The 23,701-nt window shown below is 44.5% G+C and overlaps 1 protein-coding gene across 3 annotated transcripts in view; it reads right to left on the bottom strand.

Annotated features, from left to right (window-relative positions):
• RUBCNL (rubicon like autophagy enhancer) overlaps nt 1-23,701 on the bottom strand; it is a 126,278-nt gene that overhangs the window by 79,439 nt on the left and 23,138 nt on the right. For all 3 annotated transcript variants that reach the window (XM_073614139.1, XM_073614141.1, XM_073614138.1), the window contains exons 2-4: nt 22,809-22,906; nt 21,640-21,742; nt 18,394-19,056 (exon numbers count right to left, since the gene is read on the bottom strand). In XM_073614139.1, the coding sequence (XP_073470240.1) occupies nt 18,394-19,056; nt 21,640-21,742; nt 22,809-22,880 (838 nt within the window). In that variant the 5' untranslated portion in view covers nt 22,881-22,906. The remainder of the gene's footprint in view (nt 1-18,393; nt 19,057-21,639; nt 21,743-22,808; nt 22,907-23,701) is intronic.

Below are 23,701 nucleotides of genomic sequence, written 5' to 3'. Positions count from 1 at the left end.
TTTGAGTGGGTATACCTGAATGATGCCTACAGCTACAGGCATCATTCATTTTCCGTCAGAGATTCAGCCACTTGATTGGTTTTACAGGCGGCAGGAGGGGACCCCCCCACCTCCCTCCAGCGCATTATAATAATATAAATAAAATGGGGAGGGTAAAAAAAAAACAAAAAAAAACAAACAAACACACACTAATGAAGGCGCCCTCGTCCCCATACGCAGAAGCTAATGCATACGTACGGCGTTCAAACCACACCTGTGAGGTATCGCCATGAACTTAAGACCCCTTTCACACTGAGGCGTTTTTTGGGAGCTTTTGGGCTAAAAATAGCGCCTGAAAAAACGGCTCCCCTGCAGTGTCACACTGAGGCGATGCGCTGGCAGGACGTAAAAAAAAAAAACTCCTGCAAGCAGCATCTTTGGAGCGGTGTATTCACCGCTCCTAAACCGCCCCTGCACATTGAAATGAATGGGCAGCGCCGCCGAATCACCAGCAAAGCACCCTTTTTCACCCGCTAGTAGTAAAGCCGCTGAAATCTGGCCAAATTCCACAAGTATGCGCAATTTTAAAGCACGACATGTTAGGCATCTATTAACTTGGAGTAAGATAATCTTTCACACTACACAAAAAAATTGGCCTAGCTTTAGTGTTTTTTTTTTTTAAAGTCATGAAAGTTTTTTTTTGGGGGGGGGGGGGGGGCGGGGGGAAGGTTTCAAACACTGCTGCGCAAAAACCGTGAGGCATAAACAAGTTGCAACAACCGCCATTTTATTCCCTAAGGGTCTCTGCTAAAAAAAATAAATAAAAAAAACACCCAAACACAATGGTTTGGGGGTTCTGAGTAGTTTTCTAGAAAAACAAAAAAAAGATTTTTACATGTAGGAGAGGAGTGCCAGAATTGGCCGAGTATGGAAGTGGTTAATGATTTAAATAAGTATTTGACCCCTTCGCAAAACATGACCTAGTACTTGGTGGCAAACCCCTTGTTGGCAGAGGTTAGACATTTCTTGTAGTTGGCCACCAGGTCTTCACACATCTCAGGAGGGATTTTGACCCACTCCTCTTGCAGATCCTCTCCAAGTTATTAAGGTTTCAAGGCGATGTTTGGTAACTCGAACCTTCAGCTCCCTCCACATTTCTATGGGATTAAGGTCTGGAGACTGGCTAGACCACTCCAGGACCTTAATGGGCTTCTTCTTGAGCCACTCTGTTGTCCTGTTCATGTGTTTTGGATCATTGTCATGCTGGAATACCCATCCACGAACCATTTTCAATGGGGGAAGGAAGTTCTCACCTAAGATTTGACGGTACATGGCCCCGTCCATCGTTCCAGTAAAAATGTGGTGAAGTTGTCCTATCCCCTTAGCAGAGAAACCCCCCCAAAGCATAATGTTTCCTCCTCCGTGTTTGACGGTGGGTATGGTGTTCACAGACATCATTCCTCCTCCTTCAAACATGGCAAGTTGAGTTAATGCCAAAGAGCTTGATTTTGGTCTCATCTGACCACAACACTTTCACCTAGTTCTCATCTGAATCATTCACATGTTCATTAGCAAGCTTCAGACAGGCCTGTACATGTGCTTTGAGCAGGGAGAACTTGCAGGCGCTGCAGGATTTTAATCCTTCACGGCGTAGTGCATTACCAATTGTTTTTTTGGTGACTATGACCCCAGCTGCCTTGAGATCATTGACAAGATTCTCCCATGTAGTTCTGGGCTGATTCCTCACCGTTCTGATCATGGAAATGCTACGATTTGAGATCTTGCATGGAGCCCCAGACCGAGGGAGAGTGACAGTTATTTTGTGTTTCTTTCATTTGCAAACAATCGCACCAACTGTTGTCACCCTCTCACCAAGCTTCTTTGCAATGGTCTTGTAGCCCATTCCAGCCTTGTGTAGGTCTACAATCTTGTCCCAGACATCCTTGGACAGCTCTTTGGTCTTGGCCATGGTGGAGAGATTGGAATCTGAATGATTGCTTCTGCGGACAGGTGTCTTTTATAGAGGTAAAAAGCTGAAATTAGGAGCACTCCCTTAAAGAGAGAGTGCTCCTAATCTCAGCTCGTTACCTGTATAGAAGGCACTTGGGAGCCAGAAATGTTGCTAATTGATAGAGGATAAAATACAAATCAAATGTATAACTTTTTGGAAATGTTTCTGGATATTTTTGTTCTTACTGTTAAAATAAACCTACCATTAAAATGATAGACTCATCATTTCTTTGTCAGTGGGCAAAAAAATCAGCAGGGGATCACATACTTTTTTCCCCCTCACTAAGCAACTGAGGTCTCAGAATTGGATACAGTATTCTAAACAAGGTCTCACTAAAGATCTATATAGAGGAATTAGAACCTCCTTCCTCCTGCTGGTGATCTGTCTAGCAATGCATCCTAGAATTTCATTTGCTTTTCCCATTGCCCAGTCACACTGTTTGCTAATTTTGCAATCTGAAACAAGTACCCCAAATCTTTCTTTGTTCCATTTTAAGACACCTCCAGGGATATCAACCCTATTACACATCTTTGCATCAACAAAAAGACATACCTTGCCCAACAAACCTTTAGTTATATAAAACTTACATATAGTGTAAATGGAACAGGACCAAGTACAGAGCCTTGTGGTACATCACTAGTTTACACAGCGTCCCAAATTTTTTGGAATTGGGGTTGTGTGTAGGTGGTGGTTGCATTTTAAATAACTTGTAAAACATGACTTCTTGCGGCATGCCTAGCCTGCCATGGTGACGGTCTTTAGTCAGGATTTACAGGTAAAAATTTAAAAAACAACCACCACTTACACCAACACACTACAACCCTTATTCCAAAAATTTGGGACGCTGTGTAAAACCTACATAGAAACAGAATGCAACGATTTACAAATATCATAAACCCATATTGTATTAATAGAAAACATATCAAAAATGTTTAAACTGAGAAAAATGTATCAAAAAAAAAAAAAAAAAAAAAAAAAAAAAAAAAAAAAAAGAGACAGGGCAACAAAAAGCTGGCAAAGTGGTACCAACAAGGAAGAGTTGAAAGAACATTTTTGCAACCAATTAGGTTAATTGGTAACAGGTCAGTAACATTGGGTATAAAAAGAGCATCTTTTTTTATTCAGAGAGTCAGAGTGTCTCTGAATAGTAAAGATGGGAAGAGATTCACCAATCTGAAAAGCGGTGTCTAAAAATTGTCTAACAATTTCAGAATTATGTTCTCAATATAAAATTGCAAATACTCCATTATATCATTATCTACAGTACATTAGAATCAAGAGATTCCAAAAAATTTGGAGAAATCTGTACATACAGGACATAGCACAATTGCAATACTGGATGCATGTGATCTTTGAGCCCCAAGATGGCACTGCATTAAAAACAGGGATGATGGGGGTGTGTCCTAGTGTGGGATGTGTGCAGACGCTTTCCTCGCAGCTTCATGACATTTCCAAGATAGCCACTGCCTCACTCATCTGCCTCCACATCTAAACTCTTCAGGGGTCCAGCTCAAGCCTCTCCGCCATCCTCTTCACTGTCTCGGCCCAACCACCCCTGATCTCACCTCTTCTAGCCCTGCTACATCAGGTGGGAGGACTGGAGCCCACATCAGAGGTGCTTCAACTATCAAGGTAAATAGTTCCGATCTTATGGGGAACGTGGAGGAACTTAAGCTGGACCTTACAATTCTGTGGCAAGATACATAGAAAATTTATGCCACTGAGAAACGCATTAGTGATCTGAAGGACAGTTAACTCTCTCCTCAATAAAATCACCATTAATGGTGGTAAACTCCAGGGCTTGAACAAAATGGATGATGATGATGATCTTGAAAACCAGCTGTGGAGGAATAATTTGAGGCTGGTGGGGCTTGCTAAAACAGGTGGAGGGTCCAGACCCGTCACATTTTTTGATAAGCTGGCTAGTGCAAGAGTTTGGTCATGAATGGTTTTCCCCATGTTTTGTGACTGAACGGATGCACAGGGTCCCAAGGCAAGCCTCTTTCACCAGGGAATCCACCCCACCCTATGGCAATCAGACTCAACTACATGGACAGACATACAGCAAATGATTCTGGATGGCTGCACCGCCAATAATCCTTTGTATTAAAGCTTCATGCGACAGGTGGTTAACAGATGGAGGAGGGGACAAAGAAGTAGACATGTTTCGCGCAAAGGTTAGCGCTTAGTCATTACCTACCTTATTAACTGTACTCCTCTTGGATGGGGTTGAAGGGAGCTTCAATTCAGTGCTGCAGCCTAACCTGGAAATAGTTTGACCGTTGATTGAATCTAAATTCTTAGCTAGCCTAAGGATATTTGGTGCTAGAAATGTTCAGTCGACAAGGTATACTCATGTCAGTCCAAATCAGATCTTTTTAGACTCAATTATGCCTTAGCTACTACTGATCTCCCTTGGGTGCAAAGTATCTGATGCAAACATTATCTGACCATTCCCCTCCTATTTTGAGGCATAAGCCCTCCTTTCGGCTTTGGAGATTAGAGTTGTAAAGGCGGAAGGTTTTTTATCTTAATGCATGCTATTCCAAAAAGCTCTGTAGCAGCCTCCCCAGCACCCCCTAATTACTTACCTGAGCCCCATATCTCTCCAGCGATGTCCATGAGTGTCTTAGCTGTCTAGGACACTCTTCCTGATTGGCAGAGACAGCAGCATCGCCATGGACTCTCGCAACTGTCAAAGTCAGTCAGCCAATCAGGGGAGAGAGAGGGGGCAGGGCCAGGTTGGGGCTCCATGTCTGAATGGATACATGGAGCTTTGACTCGGTTCCAGTGGCCCCAATAGAGAGCTACTAGCTGAGGGGGCACTCGATGGGAGGGAGGGGCCAGGAGCAGCAAAGAGGGACCCGGGAAGAGGAGGATCCAGGCTGCTCTGTGCAAAACCAACTGCAAAGTATAACATGTTTGCCTTTTTTTTTTTTTTTTTTTTAACAAGTCTTTAGAATCACTAAGTCTACTTTGGAACACGAACCCTGAAATTGTTGAATTGATTATTAAGGTTATAGTGGGTTATTGGGTCACCAATCTTCACTCTACATCTTTTGGTCCTACTTGGGACACTTTTATAGCAGTAGTCCAGGGCTTTGTCGCACCAATATTGTTAAACATCATTCATCCTGTTGCTCCACCACATTAAAGATCCTTAGAAAACAATTTGGATAAGGCCCACACGTAACATGTAGATGACCCTTCCCAGGAATCTCACTGTACTCTAGTTAACTCTACAACGATACTTCATTGAATTGACTGGAAAACAGCTATGTCTGTTGGCACATCTACACAGCACAAAGCGAAAAATGGAACGCGATGGCCTCTTTCCCACTTAGATTACCTTGATGCTAAGATCCTCAGGACTGGGTCATCCAATAGTACTGTTACTACTACCCACTAGAAATAAATGTTGCATTTTTGGAAATGGGGTTGTAAATGACATACACAAGTACTTACAGCTATACAATACAGAGAATGTGTCATGTACTAGAAATGTGTAAAGTTCAAAAGTCTGAATTCATTCAACAATCCTAATGAAAATATATTGTTGTACACATACATATTGTTATTCCAGACTTATCACTCCTGTAAGAAGGTATCTTCGGTAATACAAAATCTTTTTAAAACACCCATAATGTGGTTGTGCCAACTATATTAAAATGTAAGTTAGAGGAAAAAGGACGGAAGAAAACAGCTGAAACAGACACTATATGGGTGTATCTGACAATCCAATTCCAATTAAAAGAGAAGCATGAGCAGGGGCGGACTGACCATTTGGGCACTGACCGAGGGCCCGGCTACTAGGGGGCCCCATCAGGGTTGCCAGCCTTGGTAAAACCAGGGACAGATTGTAAAAATCAGTTTTTTTACATCTGGCCCTGAAATGTCTGACACCGACATAGTTTTGATGTAAAATTCCAGAGCTGCTCCCCCCCCCCCCCACCTCCTCAGCCAATGGGAACAGTGTACATGCCCCTTTACCCGCACGGCTTCTTTGACTGCAGAGCAAGAGAGGTCGACATCTGGAGGTGAGGGAGGCGGGGACACAGCCTGCAGTGTGGGACGGGCTGCAAGGTAAGCTGACTAACTTGGCTGACTTAAATGTAGTTTTATCAGTGCTTTCTCCGGTGAGCGAGGGAGGCCGTGTTTCCTCTAGCAGAGCTCCTGTCTGAGTCGGTTAGATCGTTTTTCTGTGTGTGAGAAGTGCACTTCCTGGGGGAAGGATGTTCTGACCTTCTCCCCCAATCTCTACTACACCTCCCTACTGATTACCTGCCCACCAATACACAGGCACACCATCCTCCTCTCCTGTATTACCACCAAATGTGTCTGAGCTGCTGGGGCACTACAAGTACCAGCCTATCAGGAGATGGGGGCAGCAACAGTGTGTTCAATTAAGCCGATTTCTAGATGAAAAGTTCTGGTGTGTGTGTGTGTGTGTGTGTGTGTGTGTGTGTGCTTGCGCTTAACCACATAAGGGCCGGGCCTCTTTAGATTTGTTGTTAAAAACAGTTTTTTTTGCTATAAAATACTTAGAACCCCCAAACATTATACTTCTTTCCTAACACCCTAGGGAATAAAATGGTAATCGTTGCAATACTTTGTCACACCGTATTTGCGCAGCGGTCTTACAAGCACACTTTTTTAAAAAAAATACACTTTTTTGAATTTAAAAAAATAAATAAATAAAATAACAGTAAAGTTAGCCCAATGTTTGTTATATTGTGAAAGATAATGTTACGCCGAGTAAATTGATACCAAACAGGTCACACTTCAAAATTGCGCACGCTCATGGAATGGCGACAAACTTTTACCCTTAAAAATCTCCATAGGTGACATTTAAATAAATTCTATAGGTTGCATATTTTGCGTTACAGAGGAGGTCTAGGGCTAGAATTATTGCTCTCGCTCTACCGATAGCAGTGATACCTCACAAGTGTGGTTTGAACACAGTTTTATTATGCGGGCGCTACTCACGTATGCGTTAGCTTCTGCACGTGAGCTCAGCAGGACGGGGCACGTAAAAAAAAAAAAAAAAAAAAAAAAAAAAAGTGTCACTTTTGTTCCTATTACAAGGATTGTAAACATCCCTTGTAAGAGAAAAGCATGACAGGACCTCTTAAATATGCATGCATGGTCACGAGAAGGATCAGATTGCCTCCGCCACTGCCGACGGATCCGGTAAGTGGCAGAGGGCCCCGGATCACGGCGGGAGGGGCCCTCCCGCCAAGTGTGATCTTGTGGCGAATCCGCTGCCGAGACCACTTATCTTGTACTGGACTGCCGGCCGAACGCGGGGATACCAGGGTTATGGCAGCTAGCTGCTGCCATAACGATATCCATCCTCAAAGCGAGGACGTATATCAGTGTGAGGCGGTCCAGAAGTGGTTAATGTGTGTATACTGTATATATACTGTGTGTGCGTCTGTGCATGTGTGTATACTGTATAATCAATGTGTGCCCACTGCCGCTCAACAGAAGTCGATCTAACAATCCCATGCCCGTGAAAAATCCACTTGTTGCCATTCGAAGGCAGCCAATTGGTGCACTGCTGAGCTCGGCCTCGGATCAGGCAGCAGGGCAGGTCTGGGTGCACACCTGTGCAGTTTGCAGTGTCATCAACATCATGGAACACATCAAGCATGGCTTTTATTCACAAGCCTCAATGCCCGATCTGAGGCCAACCACAGCAGTTCACTATTCCGCTGGCTCCACGACTCACTTGCGCAGTTCAGAGCCTGCAACAAGTGGATTTTTTTTTTTTTTTTTTTAAAAGCCTTTTCCCGCCTGCTGACCACACCAAGCACTATAAAAAGGTGCAAAGGTGTGTGTAAAAGGGACACTGATAGAAGGTGACACTCTGGGGGCTCTGCCGTAAGGTGAGATTCTTATGTAAGGGGGGGACTGACTCTGCGGACTGATGTATAGGGAAAATGTTGGGACTTTGATGTAAGGGAGGACTCCGATGTGAGCGTGGCGCTCATCCTGACTGCTCTACTCTATATGTTTTGTTTGTTACTTAGTCCTGACCCACGTACTCTATACAATTTGCTGTACATAGACCTGACCAAGGCATTGTCTCAACAGTTGCTAGTTTTAATTAAAAGGGATTGTAAAGGTCTTGTTTTGCGTTTTTTTTTTGTTTTTTTGTTTTTTTAAAAACAAGCATGTTATACTTACCTCCTCTGTGCAGTTGGTTTTGCACCGAGCAGCCCGGATTGCCTCCTCTTCTTGGGTCCCTCATCACTGCTCCTGGCCTTTCCCTCCTGTTGAGTAACCCCACAGCAAGCAGCTTGCTGGGGGCAGTGGCGTAGTGTGGAGGGGGGCCGTGGACCCAGGCACCACATTTAGGGGGGCGAAATCCCGCACCAATGTGTGTCCCCCCCTTCTGCTCCGTCCTCCTAATTTTGATTTCCTATGTCTCTGCGCTTTTGCCGCTATGTTGGGGCTGGGCTGTCCTCGATCACTGGTAAGCAGGGCTGGCCCCCGCTGCTTTCCCCCTCCTCCTCTCCTCCGGAATCCAGACCGGATCCCAGATAGTTTCCCTGTTGTGGCAGGCAGTCTGGCAGTGTGACAGACCTCAGAGCAGATGGAAGAAAAGCAGGTGAGTGAGAGACTCCCTCGTGAGTCGCATTGCTGGCCTGGGGGGAGTGGACATGGTCTGAGGAGAGGGTAGTGGTAGTGTGTAGTGGAGTGCAATATAAGGGTCAGTACTATTGTGGGAAGGGACTCAGGGAGTACTAAAAGTCCGCAGGTTAGGGGGTGCAAATTACTTGCCTTGCCCCGGGCGCTGACAACCCATGCTACGCCACTGGCTGGGGGGCCCCATAATCTCCTATTGCCTGGGGGCCCCATAAATTGTCAGTCTGCCCCTGACCATGAGTTTCCCTTTTTTGCTTAATCCTAATCCTTATGAGCTGCTAGTATCTACAAATCTTTCCTCTCCTCTGTTTTAACAGAAACCAGGGCACTTCTCAGAGTTAATTAACTGTGGGAGGATCTACAGACTTTCATACAGCGTCATACCGACAATGGTCTATTGAAGTCGGCTCTCTGCTCGTTCCGAGACCCGTTCCGAGACAACACACAGAGCTGCTCTCCCCCTCCCTTCTTCCTCCTCTCCCTTTTGCAGACAGAAAGATCTAAACACACGTTCAGGAAAGCAGCAGACTTCAGTGCGTGTAGAAGACACTGGCAGTGCTCTGTATATTCTACTCTCCTGACTCTCCTGGTAAAATTATAATACAAAGAATACATTTTTAAAGTAAAATCCAGCACTGGCTTTTGTCAGCATTGTCTACATGGTGAGGATAGGGGTGACATCAGTAGCAGTGGTGGGCATAGAGGTATCAGTGGCGAGGATAGGGATGACATCAGTCCACTGCCACTGATGTCATCCCTATCCCCACCACTGCCACTGATGCCATCCCTATCACCACCACCGTTACTGATGTCATCACTATCCCCACCACTGTTATCCCTATCCTCACCATCACTGTTACTGATGTCATCCCTATCCCCACTGTACAATAAAGGAGACTCTGGGGACATATCCGGAGTCTAAACAGGAAGTTGTCAATTTCCATTCTCCCCTGCAGACCTGCTATGTGCAGTACACAGGTATGCTCTATACACATAGCATTGTGTTCATTTCAGAGAACAGACACGGGAAACAGGTTACTATGCTCCTTATGTCTCCTCTTCTAAAATAACACAGTGACTGTGTAGAGAGCTGTGTTCATTGTTAGACATGAGCTCCCCTCCATCGGCTGGAGGAGAAGCCAACAACCTTGGAAAGCATCTGGGTGAGGGGGAGGAATTCGGAGGACACAGGAACATCAAAGCCCAGGGAAGAGGTGTTGGGAGTCTCGCAGAGGAAAACTTGCAGATAACAGTCAGAGAAAGGTGAAGACTTCACTGCTTTTGTCACGCCGCTTCCGGGTTTTAGCTGGGGACACGCTGCCATGGAAACAGAGGCACGTGAAGAACGTGCTCATTCTAGATAGCAGCCTGGGTGTGCACCTCTTCAAACACACCCACATGTCCTTCAGAGGGAGGGAGTGAAGGAGTGGCTGGATTGTGGAGCAGTTTGCACCCCCTGCAAACTTTTGAACTGAAAAAGAACCGTTAGAGGCTGATTCTGGAATCTTCAAAAGACTATTCTGCAAAAACTAAAGGGCTGAGGAAAGTAAGGAATGCAATGCAGGTATGAGGGTAGCATGTACCACCTATTTTTGCATTCCATATTTCTCCTTTAACCACTTGCCGACCAGCCGCCGTCATACTGCAGCAGGTCGGCACGATCTCGCAAACCATCGTAGCTGTAAGTCGGTCCCTTTAAGCGGGATAGCAGGCGCCCACTGCACTGCGGGGGTGCCGATGCACGTGGCTGGCGGTTGCGATGACTGCCGGCCACGAAAGCCAGGACAGGGACGTGTGCGTGTAAAACACACAAATCCCTGTTCTGTGAGGAGAGAGATCGTGAGTTCCTACTAGCTAGGAACGATCTGTCATTTCCTCCAGTCACTCCCATCCCCCTACACTTAGAACATACACTAGAGAACACAGTTAACACCTTGATCACCCCCTAGCGTTAACCCGTTCCCTGCCAGTGACATTTACACAGTAATCAGTCCATTTTATAGCACTGATTGCTGTATAATGGTCAATGGTTCCAAAAATGTGCCTGATCAGTCCGTCATGTCGCAGTCCCGATAATTTTTTTTTTATTATAATAAAAGTGCCATAAATCTTTCCACAATTTTGTAGACGCTATAACTTTTGCGCAAACCAAACAATATATGCTTATTGCGATTTTTATTACCAAAAAGAAGAAGAATACATAATCAGCCTAAACTGAGGAAAAAATTTTTTTTTTTTTTTAAATTGCGGATATTTATAGCAAAAAGTGCAAAATGGTGTTTTTTCCCCCCAAAATAGTCGTTTTTTTGGTTATAGCGCAAAAAATAAACAAAACAGAGATCTATTACCACCAAAAGATAGCTATATTGGGGGGGGGGGGGGGGGGGGGTTAAAGAGACAGTTAAAGAGACAGTGCCGTATCGCAAAAAATGGCCTGGTCATTGAGCAGCCAAATCTTCCGGGGCTGAAGTTAGAGTACAAAAAAAAAAAAAAAAAAAAAAAAAAAAAAAAAAAAAAAAAAAAAAACACACACACCAGACTAGCCTATTGTGTCACATGTTACCAACTCTTATGGTTCTCTTGCCGGCCTCACTCAGCACAATTATGCCGCGTACAGACGATCGGACATTCTGACAACAAAATCCTGGATTCCATGGATGTTGGCTCAAACTTGTCTTGCATACACACGGTCACACAAATGTTGTCGGAAATTCTGATTGCCAAGAACGCGGTGACATACAACACATAAGACAAGCCGAGAAAAATGAAGTTCAATAGCCAGTGCGGCTCTTCTGCTCGATTCCAATCATGCGTGGAATTTTGTGCGTCAGAATTGTGTACACGATCGGAATTTTCCAACAACGGATTTTGTTGTCCGAAAATTTGAGATCCAGCTCTCAAATTTGTCAGAAATTCCGACAGCAAATGTCCAATGGAGCCTACACGCGGTTGGAATTTCCGACAACAAGCTCACATTGAACATTTGGTCGGAAATTCCGACCGTGTGTACGCGGCATTAGGCTCTATCCCTTCATCCACCAACACATACATACGGTTGTCCTTGCAATGGTCAGCAAGCTCCCAGTGTTACACAAAGACAGCAATGTTAAGGCCCCTATCAGGGCTGGGCTCAGCTCTTCCTTCTCTGAGCTGGCCGCTCAGCTGTGGGCTAATTGCCCACTCCCATCTCTCTCCAGTTACCCAGCTGTTAATTCTGCTAATCAGTCCTGCCTACTTAAAGCTGTCCAGCTCACTTGATCTCTGCCTTCGCCAACATCACAGAGACTCTCTTGCATTCCTGTTGAAGACTTGCTCGGCTGACGTTCCTTCTGGCTCCTGATCATGCTTGCTGTACTACTACGTTTATCTCTGGCTCTCTAACATTTGCTTGGCTGACTACCCGATCCAGTTCCTGAACTCTGGCTTGTTTTGACTACGTTTACTCTGTTTACATTATTATTATTCTATTCTACAAGTGTGATTTAACTATACTTCTGCCTCGGTCCGATTCATGGTTCCCGATAGTAGGCGAAGGCCACGAATTCAGCAGATACAGTCAATCCACTTATTGGTAATATTTTTTCCAGATTGGATGAGCAAGATCACCACATGGATCAGTTTAATATAGCGTTACAAACGCTCCTGAGTCGCACGGCTCACCTGGAAACTCCTACTGTGGCTGCTCCGGTACAACCCGAGTTGCAGGCCGTCCCAGCTGCAGTGCCAATCTCTGCAGGCACCCGCCGCGAGTATTACCTCTATAAAGGAGGTAGGCCTGGTTCCGCTCCGCTTCCCCGGCGATTTGGGGGCGATCCAGTTCAATGCAGAGGGTTTCTCAACCATGTTGAGAATTACATTAAGATGCTGCCCCAGGCGTTTCCCACAGACAGAAGCAAAGTAGGTTTCGTGATCTCTTTGCTTTCTGAGAGAGCCTTGGCCTGGGCAAACCCTCTATGGGAAACGGTTGTCTTGAGTTACCCCGAGTTTGTGGCCTCCTGTAAAAGTATTTCACATTCCTGCACGCTCCGCTTCCGCTGCCAAGTGCCTCATGTCCGTCAAACAGTACGAGAAGTGTTGCCGACTACGCTATTGAATTCTGTACTCTGGCAGAGGTTGCTTGGAACAATGAGGCCCTCGTGGCTGCTTTTTCTCTCGGATTCCATCAAGGATAAGATAGCAGCCCGAGATATACCCACTGAGCTGGAGAGGTTGATCACGTTTGCCATCCTCATTGACTCCAGACTCAGAGAAAGACTTTTAAAGGATCGCTTGCGGAAGCCTTCTGTATGTTTGCCTCCGAGATTTGCAGTCCACCCATGCCTCCCTCACGTCCCATGCCTCCTGGTACAGAGTCGTTCAGTGAAGATGAACCCATGCACTTGGGCTTCACGCGTCTCTCTGCGGATGAGAGAGCCTTTAGGAGGAGGGAGAGATTGTGCCTTTATTGTGGCCAGGCAGGTCACTTGTTGAAGTCTTGTCCTACTCGTCCAGGGAACGTCCGAACCTTGAGATCCTGTCAGTGACAGACCTTAGGTGGCGTTGTTTCGTCCCCAGTTATCCAGGATAAGCCCCTGGTTTCAGGTCACCCTTTCTTGGGCTGAGTCGTCCATTGAGATACAGGCTCCAATCGACTCTGGGGCTGCAGGCCTGTTCATGGATGCTGCCTTTGCATCACAGCACTCGATTCCGCTGCAGCTGTGTGACACTCCACTTGCCATTGAGGCTCTTAACGGGAAATCTCTACAGCCTGCCCATGTGACTCATGAGACGGTTCCGTTGTCCATGGCCGTAGGGGCTCTTCACCATGAGATAATCCAATTCCAAGTTATTTCCTCACCTAGGTTTCTGCTGGTTATTAGTTATCCTTGGTTACAGAGGCACAACCTTTCTTTTGATTTGCTCCGTGCTGAGGTTCTCTCCTGGTCACCACAATGCAGTGAGACATGCTTCCAGAAGGTAGCCAAGGTCCTGTGCACCTCTGCACTCTCCTCCCTGCCAGAGTAGTACCGCGATTTTAGCGAGGTCTTGGACAAAGGTCAAGCCGGTAGTTTGCCTCCACACCGGCCTTATGATTGCGCAATTGACCTTCAACCTGGTGCCATACCCCCTCGTGGCCAGGTTTACCCTTTGTCAGTCTTGGAGAAGGCCATGGAGGAGTATGTTGCAGACACACTTTCGAGGTTTCATCCGCAAATCCTTGTCTCCTGCTGGTGCTGGTTTCTTCTTTGTGAAGAAGAAGAGCGGTGAACTGAGACCTTGTATTGATTATAGGGGTCTCAAGCATTTCACGATTAAGAATGCCTACCCGATTCGGTTGCTTACAGAGTTATTTGACCGCCTCATGGGAGCAACGGTTTTCATAAAGCTTGATTTGAGAGGGGCATACAATCTTGTGCGGATTAAGGAGGGCGACAAGCCATTATGAGTACCTCGTAATGCCTTTTGACCTTTGTAACGCCCCAGCAGTTTTCCAGGAATTTATTAACGATGTCCTCCAAGATTTGTTGCAGTTATGTCTGGTGGTTTATCTCAATGATATCCTCATATTTACCAAGTCCCTGGAGAGCCACCACACAGATGTCTGTCGTGTGCTTGAGAAACCAAGAGAAAAGCTCTATTGTAAACTGGAGAAGTGCGAGTTCCATTGTGAACAGGTTAAATTCCTGGGCTATGTCATTTCCACTGCTGGTTTTTCGATGGACCCAGAGAAACTTTCGGCAATCCTACAGTGGCCCTGAACCATGGGTTGACGTCCTCTGCAGCGTTTCCTGGGCTTTGCCAACCATTCGTCTCTGGCCAAGCCCCTGACTGATATGACCAGAAAGGACGGTAACCCACAGAGTTGGTCTCCACAGTCCATTAAGGCCTTTGAGAGTCTCAAGGCTGCCTTTGTTTCTGCTCCTGTGTTGGCACATCCTGATCCTACGTTGTCATTTATCCTAGAAGTTGATGCTTCTGAGACTAGAGTTGGCGCCCTTCTGTCTCAACATCCTAACCCTGAGGGCACTATGCATCCGTGTGGCTACTTTTCCAAGAAATTGTCACCTGCAGAGTGCAATTACGAGATTGGTGACAGAGAGCTGTTGGCGATCATTTTAGCCTTGAAAGAAATTTTCCTCCACTTCCAAGTAGGAGTCGGTTCCAGTTCCTGCAATTCCTCCTGATTGTATTCTGGTTACGGTTCGCACCAGTCTTCTCCTTTGGGTGACAAAATTCTTGCTGCTCAGGTCCATGCTCCTCCTGAGAAACCTTGTGACCGCTGCTTTGTCCCAGAGAGTCTCCGTACTGCCGTGCTCCAGACTTACCATTCTCCCAAGGCAGCTGTCCTCCCTGGGAAGAATCAACTCGTTTGGGCCATTTCCCAACAATTCTGGTGGCCTAGTCTACAGGGTGATGTAACCGCTTTCGTAGCTGCGTGTGCTCAGAGTAAGACTCCAGGACACCTTCCAGTGGGCCTCCTACAACCAATACCCAATGGAGAGAGGCCCTGGACCTACCTGTCTATAGATTTCATTGTGGAGTTACCCAACTCCCAAGGCAACACTGTAATCCTTAGGGTGGTTGACCGGTTCTCAAAGATGTGTCATTGTATTCCACTTAAGAAGTTGCCCACTTCTAAGGAACTGGCTTCCATTTTTGCTCGGGAGATCTTTTGCTTACGTGGGCTACCCAAGGTGATTGTCTTGGACAGGGGTAGTCAGTTTGTCTCCCGATTCTGGCGAATTCAGCTTGCTTTCTCTTCTACGTATCCCCCGCAGTCTAAAGGGGCCGCAGAACGAGCCAATCAGTCCTTGGTGCAATTCCTACATTGTTGGTCAGAAATCTAGCATATATACACATACCTGTTTATTTTTTTTTTGCTGATCTACATGCAGTGCAGGTTCATGAACCTGTGTATACAAGGATGAAGATGCCATCCTTCTTTATCCATATCATTAAGTGTCATTTCCTCTGGACACAAATCTGTCACATACACTTTGCTTTATAACAAGATATCAAAAGAAAATATTAGAGCCAGATTTACAACAGCAGCTGCACTTCCACAGTAAGACAATTGATTTTATATGAATATGCTGTTTCCGGCATTAATTAAGCACACCTTACACTCAGGAAGGAGTTCTTGCAAACACTTTAAAGTGGTTGTAAACCTTACACATATGCCCACTGAAGTGACTATCCTCAGGTGATACAGGGATAAAACAAATCCACCTTCATAAGCGGTACCTGTTTATCTGCAGTCCTAAATAAAACAGATTAAAAGCCATTTTCTCAGATCCAGAAGGCAGGGGGGCAGAGATCTGATGTCACACACTGCACAGCATAGCACACAGTCTCATAGGCAAACATGCATAGCTGTGGCTGCCAATCACCTTCTGTGTGCTTGGGGGGGGGGCCCCATTAACCCAGGATTATGTGGTATTGACATAACCGGTTAGAAGGGATTTATTTAGATAGAGGGAAGACAAAACCACACTCATTGGTTTGAATTGAAGCACGTATACACTACAGAAGGATATGCTTTGTTCATTTTAGGGGTTTACGACCACTTTAAGATCTTGCTTCCTGCTTGGCTGGTCAATTCACAGTGCAGTATTTATGTCAGTGGAGTATTTCTGTCAGTGATTAAATTGCCCAGCTATGTAACAGGTATTCTTTTACGTACACCGATTCTTTCAAACATCAAGGGGGAATTTCTCATCTCAGGAGTCATACACTAGATCAAATTATGAAACATGAATCAAGGGAGTTGTTCCTCAGTTTATCGCTATTCTAAAAACCTTACACCATGACATCACCAAATAGCATCCACTTTACAAAAGCAAGCTGTCAATAGTCTTAAAACGAATGCGGCCCTACTGGTTCTTCTGGAATGTAAGAAACTTGTAGAACAGCTTTCGTACAAAGATCATCCCAGCTTGGCAAGTGGCTGATTTGAATAGCGATGTTTCTTATATCTGCAATCCTCCAGTTATTATAAAATCTGCCCCTCTAAAACATTGCTTATTAGCACCTCACTGCAGGTCTTGCAATTTTGAAACTCATTTTAAGTCTCAAAGCTGGTACCACCATCACAAGTAACATGTGGCGCTGAATGCTGCGGTAATGTGCATGTGCCCACAATGCAAAAAAAAAAAAAAAAAAAAGGGTAAAAGGGCCCAACGGCAGAGGGGGAAAGAGTCTGACTAGGTTATTACCTACTGTTATTTGATTATAGTTTGCTATTTTTATACAGGAACATGCCCTGTGTTTGCTAAAAGCTGCTCTGCTGGTGAAATCCTGCACTCCGGCGTGCACGGACAGTACTATGTCACCCCACCTATTTTTGTTGAAGTTCTCTTTGCAGATGTAAGGAGTGCCCTAGATAGTGATTTGTGTTTCAATTTTTTGTCAATGGAATGGATGGGGAGGGAAATCCCCCAGTGGGAAGTGCTCCAGCAAAAACGATCAAACCTGAAATTTTCCCAGTTTGTTCAGGGACAATTCCTTATCTGCAGTAGAGGAGAGTCCTCTTAATCCCTGTTCCAAGGACATGAACAGAAAGTAAAGAGAAAGTTGTAAAGTCCGACTCTGGGTACGAAAAGAAAAAAAAAAAAAAAAAAAAAAAAAAAAAAAAAAAAGGAACACACACACACACACACACACACACACACACACACACTACCCCTTGCAGCAGGACCCCCACAATGCAAAAGGTTATATGCTGGTTTTTGCCCAAGAGTAGTGTAATACTTATCCTGTCCTCATTCCAGCAGAGTCACCCCCAGCATTGCAATCAGTCTCACATGGCCTCCTCTCTGATGTGTTTCCAGCAGCAGTCGTACAGCTCCCTTCTCCATGCACAATGCAGGGTTAATGGCCTTTAGCCCTCCATTCTAAGCGAGGATGCTGAGGGAGCACCCAGAGTGCCACAGGGAGAGGAAGACAATGCCCCAGAGCAGGGGCAAGGTAGGCAATGAAGTCTTTTCATCTGCCCTAGACTTAAGCATTTAATGTGATTTTTTTTTTTTTTTTTAAATAACATACCAAGTCATACTTACCGGCTCTGTGCAATGGTTTTGCACACAGCAGCCCTGACTTCTTAGACCCCCCCGCTGGAGCTCCTGGCCCCTCCCTCCTGCAGAGTTCTTCCACAGCAAGCAGCTTGCTGTGGGGGTACCCAAACAGGCTCACTCCCAAGCAGATGCTCTGCCCACCTCTCTCCTCATTGGCTGCACCAATGGCTCCTGCTGCCGCCTCAGCCAATGAGTGGAGTGAGAGTCCTCAGAGCCAAGGCTCTCGTGCACATTGCTGGATCAAGAGGGAGCTCAGGTAATTATTAAGGATGCTGGGGGGAGCTGCACACAGAAGGGTTTTTACTATGCATGAAAGCAAAAAAAAACTTGCAGCTTGGGGGCAACTGACAGGATTTTATCCCCACAGTAACATGCATCATTTTTTTTCACAGCGGAACATGTGTAAACTGTAGAGGCCAGCACCAGGATTGGCTGTTACTAAGCCAGGGGAAGAAACAGAAAGTGACCTCTAAAAGAAAACACTAGCATATTAATTTAAAAATATTTTTCAAATGCAAAACACATACACAAAAAAAAAAAAAAAAAAAAAAAAAAAAAAAAAAAAAAAACCACCACAGGAACGCATTACAAAAAGCAAGTGGAAGTAATGCCATCAAGTTTTCACTACACTTTATGCAACACAGAAAATCTATAACCAAATCAAAAACACCAAGATTGTGTGCCAAAAGCACAAGTTACCTTTAGGAATGCTGGAATAGGACTTTGACCTACGGTGGAAAGTCTTACTGTCTTCTACAGTACAGGTGTCAGAGTCCACTGTGGCTGCAAGTAATGGTATAAGGTCTTTTTCTGAAGGGGGTTCATGTGAATTGTGATTCAAATTTAAGTTAAAATTCAGACTGGAAAGATTAGGTGAAGAGAAGCGTCTGTCTTTTTGGGAGTTCAAAGTGAAATTCGGTTGTGAGGCGTTGGATCCAGTTAAAAGTACTTCTGCAGATTGGTCACATTTCAGGAAAGGTAAAAGTTCCATTTTAGTATCACTAGTCTTTGAGCTCGTAATGGGATCATTATGTGAGGAAGTGGTTGACTCCACTGCAAAAGTTACAGGAGAGTCTGACTTAGAGTTATCCCATGATGCTTTGTGTCTAGTTAATCGAATGTCATGTTGTGAAGAGGAACTTAATGGGGCACATTCGGAATCACTGTCTGAATCATCATTGTCGTTTTCCCCCCAGTTCTCTGTATCACTGTCCTGAATATCCGTATTCACAGTTAATGTGGATTTTGCAGTGCTTGGAATTTTTAAAACAGAAGCTAGAATTTCCTTTATGGCCGTAGCACTGTCTACATATGATCCATTGCTCCCTCCTAGTCCAATGACAGCTGGCCGAGGTAATTCATCTAAACGAAAAGAAAAAATGCAATAGAGATCAGACTAATTAAACTCATTAAGAAAAAGAGGACAGGAGGCTTAACGGTCAATTGTCCCTTTTCTCCTAGGCATGTAGGTACAGTTGTACATTCATGAACAGGTAGGACTTGGCAAAAATCAACATTTAACTGAATATGGGTGAACTGATGGGAGGTCCACCTAAAACATTGTTATGGCAATTTATGGAGTCTACAGGGTTGAATGACAGACAATCTCAAATGGATTTCAAAAATGAGACCTAAAACCCCAGGTTCCAGCATTATTCTCCACTAGGGATGGACCAAACACCCCCCTGTTCAGTTTGCAGCAATACTCACGAACAGGGGAAATGTGCCCATTTAGAAGGCTTATATACAGATAATTGGCCATAAAAAGGGATATGGTGGTCTGGGTATTGCCCTGGGGGACATCAATGAAAACATTTATTTTTTTAAACTAACTTTTTTTCAGGAGCAGTGATTTTAATGATGCTTAACCACATGCCGACCAGCACATGATGATCTACATCGGCACAATGGCACGGCTGGACAAATGGGCCTACAGGTACATCCCCTTTAATTTGAGGAATAGTGGGTGCGCGCCCGCTGCATGCTCCATGAGCGACGATGTCAGATGTCCGCCGAGGCCCGCAATCGTGTCACAGAGCAGCAGAATGGGGAGATGCCTATGTAAACAAGGCATTTCCCTGTTCTGCCTAGCAACATGATAGATCTACTGCTCCCTGTCATGTTCTAGTGAAACAATCCCCCCTACAGTAGGAATCACTCCCTAGGACACACTTAACCCCTTAATCTCACCCTAGTGTTTAACCCCTTCCCTGCCAGTGTCATTTACACAGTAATCAGTGCATTTTTATAGCACTGATCGCTGTATAAATGTCAATGGTCCCAAAATAGTGTCAAAAGTGTCCGATGTGTCCACCATAATGTCGCAGTTACGAGGGGGGGTGTTATAAATTTTGCGCAAACCAATCAATATACGCTTATTGTGATTTTTTTTTAACGAAAAAAATATGTAGAATACATATCGGCCTAAATTAGAATTTTTTTTTTTTTTTTTTAGATACTTTTTGGGGATATTTATTGAAGCAAAAAATATTGCCTTTTCTTCAAAATTGACTTTTTTGTTTATAGCGCAAAAAAAGAAACCCATTTGTGGGGGAAAAAAGGACGTCAATTTTGTTTGGGTGCAATGTCGCACAACCGCGCAATTGTCAGTTAAAGCAATGCAGTGGCGTATCGCGAAAAGTGCTCTGGTCAGGAAGGGGGTAAATCCTTCCAGGGCTGAAGTGGTTAAAGTGCAACAATAAAAATGAAAAATTCCTTTAAAATATAGTGCCTGGGGAGGGTCCCCTTATATGCCTGCAAAGTGGTGCATCTGTAGCATGCATATAAACATGCTACAGCAAAAATGACATTACTAAGGAAAAAAAAAAAAAAAAAAAGTTGTCGGTGTCCACCACCCCCCCCCCCAGTCCGAACCACAGACCCTTCGTGCTTGCCCCCCACCGCTCCAAGGCACCTTGTCACCATGTTGATCCTGGGCTGTGTTTGTTGAGATCCACGGGCAGGGGGGGTTTGATGGAATCTGCAAGCCCCACTTAACAAGGGGGCCCCCAGATCCTGCCCCCTCTATGTGAATGAGTATTGGGTACCCATTCCAAAAAAAAAAAAAAAAATTTTATAATAACCACACAAGACAGTTTATGACCAATCTTTTTTTTTTTTTTTTTGTTTTTTTAAATAGTGTTGCTCAATGTAAATCATTTGTCACATCGCCCGCCGAAGCCGAAAAATAAAAAACACTCTGGCCTCCCGTCGTATGCATGCTCTGCGCTTCAACATTTCTTATAGAGGCAAGAGGTGGAACCACCTGATTATGTTCTCTGGTGGCACCGCCTTCTTCTGACATCACAGAATCCCCCCCTCCCCCACTTTCCTGACCTGCCAAGCTGCATGGCTGTATAAGGGTCTGGTATGAACTTAGGGGGGAACCCACACGCTGTTTTGTTTTTAATTTTGGCGTAGTGTTCCCCTCCCAATCGATACCAGACCTGAAGGGCATGGTATGGACTTGGGAGGGGGGACTGGGGGTCCCCCTCCCCACACACCATTTCTTTTTAAAAAAAAAAATAAATAAATATTTAGGTGTCAGTGGGGGCACAGAATGCACTATGCAGCGCTCAGTGCACTGTAGGGTGTTCGTCGGGGCGAACACTCTGCAAATTTGGGTGTTTGGCGAACGGCCGAACAGGCAAATGTTTGCCCCAACTAATGCCAAACCTTGCTCTCTACATCTTGGAGGTTTAGTCTGCATCTACAGGAGCGACTCATTATACTGCTGTATTCTCCAAAACCTGAACCAAATGGAAAATTTAAGACATATCTAGAAAACCACCTTGTAAAGATCAGGGTGGCAGAATAGGAAGAGATTCAGTCATTACAATCTCTAAGAATGTATCCAAATGTTTCTAAATACAATATTACTTCTTGATGTATTAGGTTTATGCAGCCAAGATCCAAAAATCATATAATGCAGCAAATTTCTAATACCTGTAGGAAATCGAATGGTGGGAATCCTGGGCTTCTTTGTCAGAGGAGGATCTGGAACATCCTTTGTTTTCAGTCCAGTGTAAAGACTGACATCACTATTCGGCTAAAAAGAGAAGTGAAAAAAAATATATAAATATAAATATAAAACCAAAAATGTACCCCACACACACCCCCAAGTGGTTGTGGTTTGAAAAGCACTCGTGCAAATCTTGGCACATCATCCACAGTTCTAAATTAGGCTGCCCTCTACAACCCCAGTCATGTGATATGCACTTAAGGGGCAAACTAATCACCAGGTTTGTCAGAGAGGTGATTTTCCCTAAATAGGTCTATTGGTAAACTGCCTAAACACAGCTCAAAGTGCATATAACATTTTAAAGTGGTAAACTCCCATGCATGAATCTTACATATAGGTAATGTAAATATCTCCTAAAACATGCACCGTTTAGGAGATATTTACTGTGCATGCAGCTGAAGTCAGCGGCGCATGCATTCTGAAGAACAGCATACCAATGCTGTTCATTCAGAGTCCTGTGCCATAAACAGCGGCTCCCGCACACATGCGCAGGAGTGGCATCATCACGGTTTCGGCCACTCACATAGCCGGAGTCCGTGAACCTGGAAGGAAGACCAGGTGGAGACGGAAGCGCCTTCAGCAGTGACGGCACGCTGCTGGAAAGGTTTTGTTCCAAGGCAAATTTCACATAATGTGCTAGTATGTGATGCACACTAGCACATTGCCTTGCAGGTTAAGAATAAACATGGCGGTTTACGAACGCCTTAAGCTAGGACACATGTAAAAGGTGGCCCAAAAAAGGCTGTTTGAGAAACTGTAGACTGATGGATTTCCAGCTTTTTCTTCTTTCGCAAAAGGGATTTTCAAAATGTGTGATTTTTCCCAACTTTTATATGACTAGGTTGTTGCAAAGGATGCCCAAAAATCAGTCACATTGCAAATCTAAGGATGCCCATATAGAACCATATTGATAATAGTAAGCAGACCTTAATCTTTGACAAATACAACTGTGAAAATGATTGCTCTCATCAGACATGTTCTACCTAGAAATGTTTTCAGTAGGTTTTAGGTCTTTACTATATATCCACAGAAAAGTCTAGGCATTTAAAATAGAAAAGTAAATAAATATCTTGCACAAAGTGCAAGGACTCACCTGTGCCACACTTGTACAAGTCTGAACTCTCTTTGTTTTGTAGTCTGTCAAAGTCAAGGCGTGTACAGACATGGTTGGTAATCCATAAACGTTACAACCTAGAAACATACACAAAAGTGACATCAAGACAAAAGATCAAGCTCAGCTGAACATTTTTCAACCAAAGCTGAACATAAAAAACCCACATAAACCTATCATTTAGCTGTGTTATGAATAACAATCCAGGTTTTAAAAGAAAGATTGTATTGCATAAATTCTCCACTCTTGGGAGAAGACATGTATTCTGCAGAGGGGGGAAAGAAAAAAAAACATTTTTTATAATAAAAATCCTATCTGTCTTTGGGCAACTTTGAAAATTCAGTTTTTGTACAAAATAAATAAAAATTATATAAATACAGTGAGGGGAAAAAGTATTTGATCCCCTGCCGATTTTGTACATTTACCCACTGACAAAGAAATGATCAGTCCAATTTTAACGGTAGGTTTATTTTAACAGTGAGAGACAGAACAAAAAAACAAAAAAAAAATCCAAATGGCTCCCCAAATCATCACGGACTGTGGACAAGTTTGCATTTCATTTGGTAATTAAGGTCCCAGAGTCTGGAGGAGGATTAGAAAGGCACACAATTCAAGTTGCATGAGGTCCAGTGTGAAGTTTCCAAAGTCAAGTGATTTGGGGAGCCATGTCATCTGCACCTGCCCACACTGCCAAAAGTACCAATACCTGGTTTAATGATCATGGTACAACTGTGCTCGATTGGCCAACAAACTTGTCAACCCCATAGAGAATCTGTGGGGTATTGTCAAGAGGAAGATGAGACACCCAAGAATGCAGACGAGCTGAAGACCACTTTCAAAGCAACCTGGGCTTCCATAATAGCTCAGCAGTGCCA

The sequence above is a fragment of the Aquarana catesbeiana genome, linkage group LG02 (assembly GCF_042186555.1).
Source record: "Aquarana catesbeiana isolate 2022-GZ linkage group LG02, ASM4218655v1, whole genome shotgun sequence".
In the NCBI taxonomy this organism is placed as follows: domain Eukaryota; kingdom Metazoa; phylum Chordata; class Amphibia; order Anura; family Ranidae; genus Aquarana; species Aquarana catesbeiana.
The sequence above is the reverse complement of the archived record's forward strand: the minus strand, read 5'-3'. Positions and strand labels throughout refer to the sequence as shown.